Consider the following 17,912-nt stretch of genomic DNA (forward strand, 5'->3'; position numbering starts at 1 on the left):
GGATTTTATTGGCATCTTTGACCTCTTCACGCAGAGCAGTTTCAGATTCATCCACTTCTTCCATCCCAGATTCCAATGGTTTATCTGAAACCACTTTAAAATCTTGCTCATCTTGATTTTCGTGAAGGTTTTCACTTTGAGGAATTAAATGCAGTAATTCTTCAGGTCTTGTAGCCTCTGTTTCTGACATTTCTGTTGTTTCAGGGGTTTCATCACCAATTGCATCTTCATCTTTAAATTCCTTATCACGCTGTCTTCCTTTATTTCTACGAGTGGATCCCATTTTTCTTCTATTCCCCCTGGATTCGGTGACCGCATGGGATTGCTTATCTGTGCTCACAGTATTGTCCTGAAGTTGGGACTCAAAAGGTGGAGTTGCTAATGAGGTTGGAGATTGTGGAGAGACTCCACCACCTTTGCTGTCTGAAATGTCACCTTCCTCGTTTTCTTGAGTCACAAAGTGCTGTTCAGGTTGTTTGTCATCAGGAGTTGAAACTTCCACTTTGGTTACAGATTCATCAGGACTCTGCACCATCACTTGAAACTGGTATGTGTTGCTATTTTCAGTTTGGCCTAAGTCTCCAGAAGTAAAGGAAGAGTTTTCTGTGGCATCATCAATCACATTTTCAGATGAGAAATCATTCTGCAGCACTTCTTGAATTTCTGTTCTTTCAACCTCATCTTCATGCATTTTCCTGACAGTTTCATCTGAGTGATTGGCATCTTTGACCTCTTCACGCAGAGCAGTTTCAGATTCATCCACTTCTTCCATCCCAGATTCCAATGGTTTATCTGAAACCACTTTAAAATCTTGCTCATCTTGATTTTCGTGAAGGTTTTCACTTTGAGGAATTAAATGCAGTAATTCTTCAGGTCTTGTAGCCTCTGTTTCTGACATTTCTGTTGTTTCAGGGTTTTCATCACCAATTGCATCTTCATCTTTAAATTCCTTATCACGCTGTCTTCCTTTATTTCTACGAGTGGATCCCATTTTTCTTCTATTCCCCCTGGATTCGGTGACCGCATGGGATTGCTTATCTGTGCTCACAGTATTGTCCTGAAGTTGGGACTCAAAAGGTGGAGTTGCTAATGAGGTTGGAGATTGTGGAGAGACTCCACCACCTTTGCTGTCTGAAATGTCACCTTCCTCGTTTTCTTGAGTCACAAAGTGCTGCTCAGGTTGTTTGTCATCAGGAGTTGAAACTTCCACTTTGGTTACAGATTCATCAGGACTCTGCACCATCACTTGAAACTGGTATGTGTTGCTATTTTCAGTTTGGCCTAAGTCTCCAGAAGTAAAGGAAGAGTTTTCTGTGGCATCATCAATCACATTTTCAGATGAGAAATCATTCTGCAGCACTTCTTGAATTTCTTTCTTTCAACCTCATCTTCATGCATTTTCCTGACAGTTTCATCTGAGTGATTGGCATCTTTGACCTCTTCACGCAGAGCAGTTTCAGATTCATCCACTTCTTCCATCCCAGATTCCAATGGTTTATCTGAAACCACTTTAAAATCTTGCTCATCTTGATTTTCGTGAAGGTTTTCACTTTGAGGAATTAAATGCAGTAATTCTTCAGGTCTTGTAGCCTCTGTTTCTGACATTTCTGTTGTTTCAGGGTTTTCATCACCAATTGCATCTTCATCTTTAAATTCCTTATCACGCTGTCTTCCTTTATTTCTACGAGTGGATCCCATTTTTCTTCTATTCCCCTGGATTCGGTGACCGCATGGGATTGCTTATCTGTGCTCACAGTATTGTCCTGAAGTTGGGACTCAAAAGGTGGAGTTGCTAATGAGGTTGGAGATTGTGGAGAGACTCCACCACCTTTGCTGTCTGAAATGTCACCTTCCTCGTTTTCTTGAGTCACAAAGTGCTGCTCAGGTTGTTTGTCATCAGGAGTTGAAACTTCCACTTTGGTTACAGATTCATCAGGACTCTGCACCATCACTTGAAACTGGTATGTGTTGCTATTTTCAGTTTGGCCTAAGTCTCCAGAAGTAAAGGAAGAGTTTTCTGTGGCATCATCAATCACATTTTCAGATGAGAAATCATTCTGCAGCACTTCTTGAATTTCTGTTCTTTCAACCTCATCTTCATGCATTTTCCTGACAGTTTCATCTGAGTGATTGGCATCTTTGACCTCTTCACGCAGAGCAGTTTCAGATTCATCCACTTCTTCCATCCCAGATTCCAATGGTTTATCTGAAACCACTTTAAAATCTTGCTCATCTTGATTTTCGTGAAGGTTTTCACTTTGAGGAATGAAACTGTTCAAGCTAATCTCAGGATGGCTTGTTGCTGTTGGGTTCTGGACCTCAGGAAAATAAGCAGGTGTAGACACTGTAAAAATGGAGCTGTCATGTGGCACAGACAGACAAACGTCATGATCATTTCTTTGCAGTAATTCTTCAGGTCTTGTAGCCTCTGTTTCTGACATTTCTGTTGTTTCAGGGTTTTCATCACCAATTGCATCTTCATCTTTAAATTCCTTATCACGCTGTCTTCCTTTATTTCTACGAGTGGATCCCATTTTTCTTCTATTCCCCCTGGATTCGGTGACCGCATGGGATTGCTTATCTGTGCTCACAGTATTGTCCTGAAGTTGGGACTCAAAAGGTGGAGTTGCTAATGAGGTTGGAGATTGTGGAGAGACTCCACCACCTTTGCTGTCTGAAATGTCACCTTCCTCGTTTTCTTGAGTCACAAAGTGCTGCTCAGGTTGTTTGTCATCAGGAGTTGAAACTTCCACTTTGGTTACAGATTCATCAGGACTCTGCACCATCACTTGAAACTGGTATGTGTTGCTATTTTCAGTTTGGCCTAAGTCTCCAGAAGTAAAGGAAGAGTTTTCTGTGGCATCATCAATCACATTTTCAGATGAGAAATCATTCTGCAGCACTTCTTGAATTTCTGTTCTTTCAACCTCATCTTCATGCATTTTCCTGACAGTTTCATCTGAGTGATTGGCATCTTTGACCTCTTCACGCAGAGCAGTTTCAGATTCATCCACTTCTTCCATCCCAGATTCCAATGGTTTATCTGAAACCACTTTAAAATCTTGCTCATCTTGATTTTCGTGAAGGTTTTCACTTTGAGGAATTAAATGCAGTAATTCTTCAGGTCTTGTAGCCTCTGTTGCTGACATTTCTGTTGTTTCAGGGGTTTCATCACCAATTGCATCTTCATCTTTAAATTCCTTATCACGCTGTCTTCCTTTATTTCTACGAGTGGATCCCATTTTTCTTCGTTTCCCCTGGATTCTGTGACCGCATGAGATTGCTTATCTGTGCTCACAGTATTGTCCTGAAGTTGGGACTCAAAAGGTGGAGTTGCTAATGAGGTTGGAGATTGTGGAGAGACTCCACCACCTTTGCTGTCTGAAATGTCACCTTCCTCGTTTTCTTGAGTCACAAAGTGCTGCTCAGGTTGTTTGTCATCAGGAGTTGAAACTTCCACTTTGGTTACAGATTCATCAGGACTCTGCACCATCACTTGAAACTGGTATGTGTTGCTATTTTCAGTTTGGCCTAAGTCTCCAGAAGTAAAGGAAGAGTTTTCTGTGGCATCATCAATCACATTTTCAGATGAGAAATCATTCTGCAGCACTTCTTGAATTTCTGTTCTTTCAACCTCATCTTCATGCATTTTCCTGACAGTTTCATCTGAGTGATTGGCATCTTTGACCTCTTCACGCAGAGCAGTTTCAGATTCATCCACTTCTTCCATCCCAGATTCCAATGGTTTATCTGAAACCACTTTAAAATCTTGCTCATCTTGATTTTCGTGAAGGTTTTCACTTTGAGGAATGAAACTGTTCAAGCTAATCTTAAGATGGCTTGTTGCTGTTGGGTTCTGGACCTCAGGAAAATAAGCAGGTGTAGACACTGTAAAAATGGAGCTGTCATGTGGCACAGACAGAGAAACATCATGCTCTTTTCTTTGCAGTAATTCTTCAGGTCTTGTAGCCTCTGTTTCTGACATTTCTGTTGTTTCAGGGGTTTCATCACCAATTGTCAACTGTCTTCCTTTACTCTTTTGAGTGGATCCCATTTTTCTTCTTTTCCCAATGGAGTCATCGACAGTATGGGTTTGCTCACTTGAAGTCACATTATTGCTTTCAAGTTGGGATTCCAAAAGAGTATTTACTTCAGATGGTATAGTTTGTACTGAACCATTTCTCATATCAACATCACTGTCCTCATTCTCCTCATTTAGAGTTTCTAAATGTCCTTCTTTTCTTTGATGCTCACTTTGTTTGTAATTATTTGACACAGAATCATCAACAGACTTGTTAGCATTGCTGATTTCAGTGGCTACCAACCGACTAACTGCTATGTCAGTGATCACTTGTTGCTTGGAATCATACATCTGAATATCCTCATTTTCGTCCTGTAAGCTCTCCCGATGTCTGTTATTTGTAGGATATGCATATTGTTTTTCATTCAGATGTTCCTGCTCTGTGTGAAATACATTGTTTTTTACTTTCATGTCAGATGAGTGAGTATCCATCTCAGTTTGGTCTTCTGGTTTTTCAGAGTAAGTAACAGCATTTTCCGTGACATCACTACCCTGAATTTTAAAGGAGTACTGATTTTGGTACATGTCCTGTATTTCTATGGGCTTAATGTTCACTTCATGTATTTTATTCATAGCACTTTCTGATTGCCATGCTTCTCTAACTTCAGATAAGCTACAAGGATCCTCATTTGCAGTCAACTTCTCTTTTGATGATGAAAATGTTTCCTGCTCAGCACTGCACACGACTTCAATATTTTGTTCCGGGCTGTTTTTATCTGTGGTTATGTTTGGTGTGACTGCCTCTAAAGCTTCAAATTCTACATGTGACTCATTTACCAAGTTGTTACCCTGTAACCTTCCATCCTGCCTGAGCATCTTCTTGTCATCGCTTTCTGTACTTTGTATTTCTGCTACAGAATACGCAGTTGAAGGCTCCTCATCTGGCACGTCACTGGATGACTGTTGAGCCACAGGATGCATGTTTTCTTTGATTTCTTCACTTTGCGTGTCAGATTTGTCAATCTCTTCAAGCTTGATTTCATTTCTACAAGGGTTGCACTCTTGCAGATTGATTTCAGGAGTTAACATTTCCATTTCACCCTCAGAATTTTTATCATGTGTACTTTCTGAACAGTCCTTAGCTAGTGCAGACACATGATCACTTCCTTGACCGAATTCTTCCTGCTGCTTAAGTTCCACTGCCCGTGGCGTTTGTATTGTTTCAAAGGTTTCATTACCCCTGCTTTTTTCCTCAAGTTCCTTTCCAGGGTTGCGGTAAGGTTCAGTTTCTAAATCATTTACCAACTGCTTTCCTTTACTGCGCCGATTAGACCCAATTTTTCTCCGGTTAAATGTGACCTCTGCTGAAGGTGGATGTCGAGTTTCTGGTTTAGAATCCTCTCGGCTGGATAAAACATTTAAAGATTCAGTACTTTCGTCTGCTGCGTAGCCTTGTGCCACAGAGGAAGCTTCTGTTAAGTGGTACTCATCAGCCTTAGGTACTTCATTTTGGCTTTGTGCCACTCGTCGTGACCCAAGTCGCTTTTTCTTTGCATTTTGCGAAGACATGACTTGAAATCCTTTCTCCTAAACATGAAATATTCAGTCATGTAATGTATTTGCAAATCCAGTTGCAATCTACAGCATACAAATTTAGAACAGAACACTAAAAGTAGTTGACTGAATATAAAAAAAATAAAAAAATATTCAAAACAATGCGAGACACCAATATACATTAACATGTGCACCAAATGTGTTAACACCAAATGTTAGGCAAGCAAGTGAAAACGCTGCCGTTAACTAAACTGCAACTATTTCATTTACCTAAACATAAGATTGATGAGTTGCGTAAATTTAGCTAAATGTCTTCTACAAAAAACAAAACTTATAACACCACGTGTACTTACCACCGAAATCTGGCAACTCCTCGTGTCACAGCATGAGCTGCTGTGTTATGTCAAGTCATGCCTCTGTTCAATAGGAGTTACATTTCACACATGGGGGTGTGTTTCAATGGCAACTGTGTCAAGCTTCCTGTGTGGGCTACATTTGCAGCAAACTATAGTACTTCCTGAATTTAAAACGGGTTCATTTTCAGCATTTGCCTTTTTAGTTCTAGTATATGCAACTATGAAAACAAAGCAAATGTTACAGAAAACTCACCTTGGAAAAACATTTATTGAACAAGATGTTAAACTGTATCAGTACATGTTGTTGGAGCTCAGACATTCAAAGAAAAAAAAAAAGAATCTAGTCAATGCTTTCTTTCGCAAAGGAAGGCATTTAAAAAAAAATTAATTACAGATGATCATGTTTTAGGGATAGACTACAATAACAGCACCATATTTACAGCATTTGTTAAGAGTCTTCCTTTCTGTTACTGGTATGAGAGAAAAAAAAACCACACCACTCCCTCTATACCATGTCACAGTAACCCGAGCAAGAATAGTAAAATAAATAACCAAACCAAAAAAAGGAAAGAAAATGAAATGATGACTTTAAACAGTTTTAAAAAGAAAAGTAAAACCAAGTACTCATTTTCAAAGCATGCAGGGCAAGACAGAATTTAACAAAAAAACAAAAAAAAAACCCAAACAGTTTACACCTTTCTTGATCATTCAACAGACCATTAAGACCCAAACATGGCCAACCTTAAATTGCCATGAGCTACCCAACAAAATCTAAAAAGAAAAGACTATAAAAATGTACTTTTTTGTAACCATAGCATAAGCCGGTAGATGAGCTTTCCAAGATCTTCATTTCCTCTCATTAGACCGGGAACGACTGTAAAACAAACCAACCAGTGAATAAATGCAAAATTGATGGGGAAAAAAATTGTTAGCTTAATATTAAGTTTGAAGTTCAAGAACAATAAATATAAAAATTATTTTGATTTACCTCCTCGATCGTGAGAAGGATCTTGAGCGCTTACGGTTCTTCTCTCTGGAAGCAGACCGATATCTGCGTCTATCTCTTGAAACAGACCTGAAAAAAATGTTTTTAACGATTTTTATCATTTGCCATAGACAAATGTGTGGCGCAAAAAACCCCCCCCCAAAAAAACAAAAACAAACAAAAAACAAAAGACAAATGGTGACATGGCTACCTGCTGCGGCTGCGGCTGAGGCTCCGTCTCCTTGGCGATCTACAATGTAGGGGAGGGGGGAGGAGTTAAAAAGAAAATTAAGAAGAAAACATTTTTTTAGAAGTATTAAGAGAGCATATTTAACATTTCCCATCTCTAATACAACCTTTGAAATTAGTTTTTCTTGATCCCTACAGAAACATGGGTTACATGTGGAAACGTGGTTACACGTACTTCCTGGACTGTTAACAGAATGATCATCTGTATCCATGAACTGGTCAAATGTTTATAAGGAAACTTTGTCCAATGAACACAAATCATGGAGCAAGATATCAGAATGTAAAACAAAATCAAGGCTCGGCATTAAGGCTTGTCTGAGAGAAAGACCAAACAAATTATGTGACAGCTTTTTTCCTTTTTTTTTTTTTTTAAACCAAGCATAAAAACATTCTTCAATCACCCATCTACTGTGATCCTCCTTGTGCACAATGTTCCCCAAAAAGTAAAATACCTCCTTTAGCAGCAACACAGGAAAGACTGATTATTTTTGTTTTTTGTTAAAAGAAACTTTGATGTGGGACACATCCTAAAGCAACGAAAAATAGGGTAACCTACAAGTAAAAGGGTCTTTAAACCGAAAAAACAAACAAACAAAGAAATAAAACAAAAAAACAAAAACAAATTAAAACTGCAAAGAAAAAAAGTTTACTTCCTGTGGTTATCACTCAAGATAGCTTAATGTCGAGCCCTGAAAATGCACTCAGTAGAACAATTACAATGAACACCAGATAAATGTAGTTCATTTTTGAAATGGAAATTAAAGAATGGTGGTCAAAATTCCTTGACCGGTTTTTGCAGCACTGCACTGAATTTTCTCCAAATTACATAACTGCTGAAGAAAACTGTCAAGCAGCTATGAAAGCTAGATTAAGCATTAAAACTACAAAGAGCAGGATAAAAGAAACTTACTATTTTTGGGGGAATTGGACAAGATAGAAATGACGCAAGGAAGCCAGACTGATGGTGAGGGAGGTCGAATTGCAGAGAAGATTTGCCACAAGATGCAAATGTTGGAGATATGAAGTTGCCTGGTGGCTGGTTCGAGGGGGGTAGTTGTAGATTTTCCCTGCCTTTTTTGGGGGGTGGGGGATGGGAAGGGATGTAAGCCAAGGGCTGTCCCCGCTGATACAGTAGATGTTTGGAGAATAGAAAGAGTAAAGACGCTGATTGGCTGATAATGTGAAGTGGACCGCTGTCGATTGGGTAAAGGTTGGAGGAAGGAGGAGGATGCTGGGAACTGCATGCTCAGGAACCAAAAGCTTGGTGGAACCTGACGACTGGCGGTGCGCCTGGGTCATGTGACAACACCAGCCAAGCTGATTTGGGCTCACTGGTCAGCAGTCACATGATGCTGAAAGAAGACTAGTTGATTGACTCAGATGGTGAGAAGCGTGGTGGTGACTCTGAAACGGGGTTCAGTTTTATTAATAGATGGCAACTGAACTCAGAAAAAAAATATAAATAAAATTTACACCTGCAGAATGTAAGTGTAAAAATATTTGATGGGAGATGAAGGGCTAACTATGCTTCTGAAGATGTCTTTGTAAAATAATATCACTCTGGCAGAGCTTGTTGTTTCAACAGTTATATTTTAATAAAAGATTTAACCGTTTACATAACCTGCCACTAAAATACCCTTGAAAACAATAAAAAAAAAAAAATTGTATCAAAATTATTACTTCAATCTTCGTGGGATCAGGGGCCGTATTCACAAAATATCGAAAAGCTTGAATGTAGCTCTCAAGTGGCCAATTAGTAGAAACATGAAAACGAAAAAAACTAAACAAAACACTCATCACTTGCTGGGTTGGGGGAGACGGGTTAGAAACTCCAGAGCTCTGTCTTATAGAGCCTGAAAATAATGTACTTAATTTTGGTGAGAAAGCTGGCAGGACAGGACTTGTTGAATGTGAATTCACCGGGCATTACCCGACTGTACTCACAACAGCACAATCACATGTCCAAAGAATAGTTGAGATCTCCAGTTTATGAGCGAAAACTGTAATGAAATGAGTGCCTACTATGTAAATGTTTTTTTCCCCCCTCTTTGCTTTAGTCTGGCACTTTTAGTTTGCTTTAAAAAGAAAGTATGACACTTTGTGAATACAGCCACAGATTTTTTTTTAATTTTTAAAGAAATAAAAAAGGCAAGAACGCTTGAATGCAAGTGTGCAAACAATTTGTTTCAAGCTGTCAGAAACTTGATTCCTTGCTTAGTTTCAGTTTAGACTATGACAAAACTAAAAATAGATGGTAAGAAACTAGATTTTTGCCAATATATTTGGCCATTTAGTCGATCTAAAACTGTTTTGCCAAAATCAGAAGCTGAAAAAATAAGTGTGTATTTAATGAACGTGTGCTTTGTCATTTGTACTCTTATTGAACACTGCAAGTGAGAATTTTGTTTGAAAAAATGTCTACAGATAAATAAAACAGTAAAATAACTGTCAAGTAGGAAATGCATACCTGCGTCTAACAGGAGGACTGCGTCGCCTAAAATCATCTCGAGGGTATCGGCTCCAGGATGGAGGAGGGCCACGGCTCCTGGAGCGCTTTTCTCCAGTGGATAACTCAACGCGTACTCGACAGCCACACATGGTTCTGAACAGAAGTCAACAAATGAGCAGAAAGCAATGCAAAAATCAAACACAACTACTAATAAGTGTAGCATGTTGAAGGAGTTACCTGCCATCCAATTCTCTCACAGCATCTGAGGCATCTCTGGGATCTTCAAACTCTACAAAAGCAAAACCTGGGGGATTCCTGGCAACCCAAACACTTCTTAGAGGACCATAGTAACCAAACGCTCTTTCCAACTCCGTCTTATTTCCATTGTTTCCCAGATTCCCGACATAAACCTTGCAGTCGAGGGGACAGTCTCGATGAAAAGCAGGGTCTTAAAAGTGACAGAAACACAAACACCCATCAAACGATGAAGTAGAACAAATTACGTATCATTCATCAAAATGTGCAAATTAAATGTAAATTATGTTAACCTTCATTAAAATATTTTATTTTTCTATGTTGACTAATCCAAAGTCCTTCCAGCCTCAAAGTTTTCTGATCTACTGTACATAGCCTTACTTTAAAAGACTTATTTCTGCAGCCAACCATGTAAAATAAAGTCAACTAATGCCATTCCGTGTTTAATTTTATTTCACCAATTTTCAACTTCTTTTTATTGAATAAACAATCAAGCAAAAAAAATAAATAAATAAATAATAATAAAGCTGGGGTGAAAGCTCAGTCTACCGCCCTGCATCTTAGACTGTCCACAGAAAGAGCTTAATAAAGTGCTTTGAGTACTACTATCATGATAGTGATGGAGCCACATGTAACTAGAGTGTGAAAAAAAATTTGACGAGACAGCATGAGTCCACCATGACACAGAACAAACAGTGGTTGTGGTAATTCAGTAAATGGTTTTGTCTTCTTTAACTTGTGTAATGTGCACATATTTAGAGAATATAATTTTTTATTGACAAACTCATTCATTGGAGTCACCATCTGTTAGCTTTGCAGTGTTTGAATTAGGGGCTGTGTCCAGCAAAGTACTTTTTACCTGACGATAATGCTAGGCCATCCTCTGAAAATGTCCAGCTGAGAATACTTGAGAGCACTTAGAAGTCACCGCACATTTTCAGCACAGACAATTTGGTTGCTATGATACATAACATCTACTTTACCTGACTGCTACTGACCTGGTGAACGAACTGAACGAACTGTTCTTCTAGACCTTTATATTTAACATCAATATTGTGGTAGACATGGATACTCAGAGAAGCAACATTCACTTCTCATCCATTGTTGCTCAGATGGTTGTCAGCATGTGTGCAATGGGAAAGCCTGTCTGCATGGCATTTGTCCCAGTTCTGCTTGATGGGGTAAAAAGTGACAAGCACAGCTTTCTATCAAAAGTTCAAGATGTTAAGGCCTGGCAACCAGCAAAACAACCCAATCACAAAGCTTGGGAGAGATGCTCAGTGCCCCATTGCTGCTGGCGTTTTAACAATACCATCAATACATGCCACTCCTATTCCAAGCAATTCCAAGAACATTGCTCTTAGGAACTACGCTGGCCTCAGGAAAAAAATACTTTGGTCTTTGGACACACCCCTTAAGTTCACAAATACTGTAATTCTTTTAAAGTCACTTAGCATGTTCTGTGTTGTTTCATGGGACACCAGGGCACCTCCCTACTGCAAAACAAAGCAAGAAAAGCTACACGACTAACTGAGTTGTCATACCTCCCATTTCAAATTTATTCTTGTTTAAGTCCAAGACTCTGTTATCCCTGAAAAGAAAATAACAAAACAAAATTACAAGAAACAGTTACAGTCAAACAGCTCTGAGAACAGTTAATCTATGGCCCCATTTAAAGCTGGTATCAGTGAATTGTTATATTTGCATTCACTTTGCAGCACTGCAAAGCCTTTTCTAACAAAGAGTCTCATTCAGGTTTATACATGACTGGGTTGCTTATAACTGCAGTACCTACACAGGATTTTTAAATATTTAACAACCGCACACTTAAAAAAAAAAAATCCAAAGCCAACGCGTGTCTTTTTGGGGGTGGGGCGGTCTCTTTAGTGCTTCTTTGGTGCTTTTCGGATGAATGGTGAATAAAACTATGTTGGTTAATTGGTCAGAGGTATATAATATATAATACAACAATAAGCTAGAAAATGGGGTGGCTTCTATTAGCAGACTCCTGAGCCTTAACACTGGCTATATATTTCCAGGCTAACAGCACCAAAAATAGTTCGCTTTAGCTTGATTGTTGACGGGTAACATTAAAATTGGATTTTAGTTACTCTAAAAAGACATTTCCTCTGAATATTACAAATTACTTTTGAGTCCAACTTTTCATCCGAACGATAATGCAGCAAAGTTTTCCACCACCCTCCAAAACCAACCATGCGAGGATTAACGTTACGCTAGCAAATTTAGCATTTATTACCGCGAAACGATTTACAAAAGAATTCGTCGCGATGCGAATCGGCATCCTAGCTGAATTCACACGAGAAACGTGTGGAAGACCGAACCTACCTTCCTGTATGGAATATAACTCACCTTTTTACAGCTAAAACTCAACAAAAAACCGCTTGCAAAAGATTTCACGCCACTCGTTTGAGCAGCAGGCCTAGCCTGTTAGCTTATTAGCGCCTCGAGTAAAGCGGAAGAGCAAGGGGGAAAAAAGAAAAAGCCCACTCTTCTTCTGCGTGTGTAAAACGCCATTAAAACACCGATAAATGTCTATACTGCCACCTACTGTACCAAAGTGGAATGTCTGCCACAACACATTAAACTAGCAAATATGTGAGATCTTCACCCAACTTTTATAACAGAAAAATGTAACCAGAGAAAGTTTAGAACATTTTACATGACTGAATTTTTTAAAAAGCGCCTTTACTTCCATCATCACATCATTATATTTAAATATTACTGTTATATGTGTTACTTCATAGGATAATCAAGGTATAATAAAGTGAACCAAGCTGCTATTAGTCTAAGGAGCGACTGGACTTTAAGTTTTGTGAAGACGTTTCACTTCTCATCCAAGAACTTTCTTCAGTTCTAAAAGCTGCTATTACATTGAGTTAAACTTCATAATCCCTTTTAGTCTACCTTGGCTATAGGTAAACCTATCCCTGCCCCGAGCCACTTTAATTTATATCTACACTGTTAAAAACAAACTCAAAGCAAGCTTATTTGTAAAGGGCATTGTTTCATTTATTCATAGAGGTCAAGTAAAATGCACAACCATGTAAAAAAAGGGGATACAAGTTGAACTAGTAAAACTATAGCCTAACTTTACATTTAAACTATGTACACCATGTACTCTATATACCGCAATAACACTTATTTTTTTAAAATGATCTAAGAAAAAAAGTGTTATAACTGTGGAGACTGGCCAGATGTCATACTCTTGCTTCTGTCTTCTTACTGGTGCTTTTCTTTTCAGACCTTATCTGTGCTACAAGGCTGAAGATTTTTTTAACATCTGTTCTTGTTCCTGTGTCCTGTAGCCGGTAATCTTTTTCAGATATTTACTGCAATACTAGATTTCCCCTGTGTAAACACGTAAGGCTCTTCTGCCTGAAAAAATATCGTCCTTTCTTCCGCCATGTCAAGCTAACCTTTGAAAAAATAAAATGTCAAGATGTTCTTATTATTGTGAGATTTTAAACCCCATCACCTCATGGAAAAAAGGAAAAAAAAAACGTTAGAGGTGTTCAATGGAAATAACTGAAACTGAAAATAATTAGTCAAAAATGTTTAAATAAAAGCACAAATGCTATCAGAGGAATTGCAGTGATATCTATAAATGAACACAGGCCATTTTTATACATACATAGAGTACATATACATTAAACACATATTAGTGCATTTACTCAAGAAAAAAATATTATAATGCTTGTATTTTACTTAAGTGTTTCCATTTTATGCTGCATTACACTTCTACACCACTCTAATTTAGTGTTTGTGAGTTGTGTTGTAGCTCTACAACAAAAAAGGATTTTACACTGTTTCCTTCAAACTCTTGATGCTTTAGTGATGTAACACTTGCTTGAAGTAATTCAAATATGTGTAGCAATTCTTGTTTCTTCCTTTATTTACCCCCTTTTTCAAGCATCTAACAAACCCTCGGCCTTAACTATGACCCTGACCTTTTGACTGTCCTCAGATTTTTAAAGAGAAATTTGATTACCGTCTTAACGTTTGGCTGCAGTAATCACTATTATGATAAGAAAATGCACAGACTCAAGCATGAAGCCCACTGTCTAGATAAAAATTCACTGCAAATGTTTTTGCTGTGGCACATAAAATGTAGTCATAGTACAGATACGATGTTTTCTATGTTCTGTGACAAGAATCGCACAGTTTGCTCAGTTTGACCTTAAGAAGATAAAGCAGTGCAAAAACAGCTGCCTGCCATTTAGTAGTTACATAGGAACACAAGTAAATCAACAGACAGGGCTATTGCTCAACACATGTGACCTCTTAGAAGCGCGCAGGTGGGTGGGTAGATAATGTATGTACACTTCCCGTATAGAGGCGCATTCAAGACGAAGTGTGGAAAAGGGGGAAGAATTGTGTAACAGAAGTCTTCATGCATCTCTGACCATGAGGCTTACCTCAGGTCACAAAGGGGCACAGTCAGAGAAAAATTAGCAGCTCAGTCTTTATTTATTGCACGATGGATGGATGAATAGGGAACTCTGTTTTGCTTGTTCTCCAACGTTATGTGTAACCATATGTGTAATCTTTAATTAGACACATATTGGAGACATTAATGTTTCATTTAAACTTGTTGTGAAACACCCTGATTTGTATCCCATTCTGACACAGTTTGTGATAACAGTGTTGTGATTTAACTGTCTAACATGTCTGGTTAAAGCCAATCGGATTCAAATTAGTTTTTGAGCAATTAGTCATTTCAACCTCATGCTTTTGGTTAATGATTGCCTGACGTGACAGGTTAAATTGCTGTGTACTAAACTTCTTAGTGATCGACACCCTATGTAATAATTAAGAATAATAACCCTTATTACCACAAGTTTGTAGAGCGGTGGTATCACTACTTTAAACTTTTTTTTACTGAACTGGGCTCTAAGGAGGTCAGGAGGGAAACTATTTAGTGGATGGCAAATGGTTTACAATAACTTCATGTACAGCAGAGGGGTTTGTGGGACTCCAAATTATGATGACATTGTGTCAGTGACAACAATCTGATCATAAATGTTCAATGAACGTGAGAAAATGCAGAAAAGACCACAGAGCGTTGTCATTGGATCATTGGATGCCCTGTGCATAAACAGATATACTCAGCAGCCATTTCATTAGGTATGTATAGCTTAAAAGTACACTCTGTCCTCACAGTCCTACGATGAAACATCCTTTCATAAAGCAAATAAGGGAAGTTTTGACTCTGTGTTATGATTCATTTGAATGTCGCAGCTGGTTTTATTACACTGACAGGTGTTTCTATCACTTTGTTCATTGATATAAACTCAATGAAATGCAGAAACCTATTTGGGATTTTTAATATATAAAAAAATGAAATAAAATAAAATAAAATCTCCTTTACAGTTGCATTCTGTTTTTGGGATTTAAATCAGATATTTCCTGTGGCAGTTTACTTAGAACACATCCAAATACTGTGTGAAAGCCCTGATTTAAAAAAGTCTTCAGCTGATTTGAAATGATTTCAAAAAAGTTTCATTCTCTCCGAGACTCAAAACAAACCATTAAGCTCCTGTTTTTCTTTTAACTCAAAAACAAAAGGAAATTAAAATTTTTCCTCATCAGTTATACAAAGTGATAAATGTCAGACATAACATAAAACACACCAAAACTGAACTATGCTGACAATAAAACACAACCTTTTAAGGTTTGTGTTGACATGATGAAAATAGGACTGCTGTTATTCACTGCCCCATTTCTCAGTCGTTTATTCAGGGCCCTTGGCAGACACAACAGTAAAGAACTCTTGCTTTTGGTGGTGGTGGTGGGGGGGGGCAAAAGTTCAGGGATAAAAGGGATCACTCGGGAGATTACTCCCCTGTACATATCACGGATGCCTAGAACACAAACAAAGAGCATTATGTTGCTCAGCCTGTAGCTGCAGAGCGCATGTTTGTGTGAGAGCAAGTGCTTCTTTAACCTCACCCTCCCATTTGCCTTTTGCTTTACCAAATGAAGCATTAAGCTGCCTTTGTTTTTCCGTGTATGTATTCCCCTGCTACCATAGGGTTCTCCTTGTAGCTATTTAAATGAATCATCTCTTTTTTCAAGCATCCACTCAGCACAGTGTTTTTCAATCAGATTAGTACAGCACATTCTGTTCTGTTTCACTTCCTGATGACTGTGCAGCCCGTATCCCTGAATGAACTCACCCGCGTGCTTCTGGTTACACCAAGATACTCATTCAGACAGATGGATTCTTGCAACTGCCAGTCAGATTTTTGTACTTTACACAGTATTTAGCAAAATCTGTTGGACACCTATCAGATTTGCTGTTTACTGTTTTGTTTTAGCAAAGATTAAATGACTTTCCGATGCAAAGTGATAGGTAAGTAGCAGTAAGAAGGCCACAAAGTTCTAAAAATAAGTTACAACTGCATGTATAAAACAGCCACAGACCATTGATGTAACCTTTGACCATCTAATTTTCATTTGTCTTCTTCTTTTTTTCTCTCGCCTGCCTGGGTGCTTTCACCAGAACAGAAACAAGATGTTCTTGATGTTTCAGGAAGGAAAACAACATCTCAAGCCATGTGTCACTATACATATCTATTCATGCATCTCAGTTCAGCCCAAGCCTGTTTAGTTCATTTTGACCTCCAGTTAAGCATTGCAGTGTAGGGGAAAAGAAGACAGACAAAGTAACCAGGACGCCACAGTTCACGAATTTTGGTAAAACAAACAAACCAACCTTTGCCCGTGCAGGAGTTAACCGTCCTGACATGGTGTTTTATTTTAGATAATCAGTACTATTATTTTAAGGGTTTCATGTGGGCAGTGACACATAGTGAGGTTGTGTTTTTACATCTTTCTGCTTCTGTGCTGTTTTTTTTTTCTTTAAATGTGAATAACATGTTCTAAAACACATGTGTGTGAAAGCTACTTTCTTCCGATAACCAGATGCTCAGAAGATTACTCACCCCAGCTGACAATATCCCTGTTGCGTTTGCAGAGTCAGGTTCACTTGTGTTATGTCACCTATATAATTAACAGGATCATCATGTTCCCTCTCAATAGCAGCTTGCTGTCTGCCAGCAGTGTGGTCAGACAGTATCCTTACCACCTATAATGGTGGGATTCATCATCTAGAGAGACGAGGCTCTTTGAGCATCTCGGTTCTATAAAGGAAAGTTTTCCTCTCGCTGTCTGACATGAACAAATTTTGGTTAAGTTCTCGTTAATGATTCACTCATAACATTAATTCGAGGCATATTTTATAGTTTTTAATACAATAAATGTGATAAACATAGACACAAGAAGCAGCCATAAAGCATGTCATATTTTCAGCACTGTTTATTGACATATTAATGCCAACATCCTCAACCGCAAAAGCACAAAACAAGGCCATAAAAAACTTTTATTACCATGGATTTTAGCTTCTCTTATCCCCAAAGTAAATGTGTCAGTAAAAAATAAGTTCATCCTAGAGATGTGAAAGAGAAAACATATTAACCATGAATGTGATAATAAGCAAACACTTGCTTTAATCATGTATAATATAAAAAGCAATATAAAAAGCCTAGAAATGAGATAAAGGCTGTTTGAACACAAGATTTCATCAGCATGCAGAGTGTGCATCTGGGGTTTCCACATGACGAGAGCTTTCAGCCTCCTTACAGGCTGTTTAGGAGTCATGGTCAAAATATACTCAAACACATGCCCTTTGGAGAAGAACATGACCACTGTGAAAAGTTTGATTACAACATAAATCAACTCCTGCTGGGTTTTTATATATATCATTCTGATAATATTTTAAAAATATTATATTAAAATACTCTGTGTTGTGTCTCTCACGTTCATCTCTTTTGGTGTGTGTTTAGTACTTCACTACTATTTTGACTTCTTGTATATTTCAGGTGAAAACTGTCTCTCCCTGATAACTGCGGTCTTTCTTGACCCGGACAAAATTTGACTTGCAAAGCATCCTTCATAAAATGCAATGCATTTCATGCTCACCTGAAGCAGGTTGCTACTTTAAGTTGTTATGTAACATTTTGC

The 17,912-nt window shown here is 38.3% G+C and overlaps 2 protein-coding genes across 4 annotated transcripts in view; both read right to left on the bottom strand.

Annotated features, from left to right (window-relative positions):
• rab44 (RAB44, member RAS oncogene family) overlaps positions 1-5,590 on the bottom strand; it is a 25,708-nt gene extending 20,118 nt beyond the window's left edge. The window contains exon 1 of one of the 2 annotated variants that reach the window (XM_042223024.1): positions 3,251-5,590. In XM_042223024.1, the coding sequence (XP_042078958.1) occupies positions 3,251-5,590 (2,340 nt within the window). Of the gene's footprint in view, positions 1-175; positions 1,244-3,250 lie in introns of those variants that run through there. The other variant, XM_042223025.1, reaches the window with a different exon arrangement.
• Positions 5,591-6,180: 590 nt separating this feature from the next.
• Positions 6,181-15,648, bottom strand: srsf3a (serine and arginine rich splicing factor 3a). Of its 2 annotated transcripts, none has more exons than XM_042223030.1 (7): positions 12,243-15,648; positions 11,414-11,462; positions 9,852-10,062; positions 9,633-9,767; positions 7,128-7,166; positions 6,920-7,006; positions 6,181-6,805 (listed from the first exon to the last, which is right to left on the bottom strand). In XM_042223030.1, the coding sequence occupies exons 2-7, from the start codon at positions 11,418-11,420 to the stop codon at positions 6,778-6,780; spliced, it is 507 nt and encodes a 168-aa protein (XP_042078964.1). In that variant the 5' UTR covers positions 11,421-11,462; positions 12,243-15,648; the 3' UTR covers positions 6,181-6,777. The 2 variants fall into 2 exon arrangements, with proteins under 2 accessions (XP_042078964.1, XP_005927583.1); XM_005927521.3 differs by having other exon boundaries at positions 11,414-11,460; positions 12,240-15,646.
• Between the last annotated feature and the right edge of the window lie 2,264 nt (positions 15,649-17,912).

This window comes from Haplochromis burtoni, unplaced genomic scaffold, assembly GCF_018398535.1.
Source record: "Haplochromis burtoni strain Fernald_Lab_line unplaced genomic scaffold, NCSU_Asbu1 Contig_100, whole genome shotgun sequence".
In the NCBI taxonomy this organism is placed as follows: Eukaryota; Metazoa; Chordata; class Actinopteri; order Cichliformes; family Cichlidae; genus Haplochromis; species Haplochromis burtoni.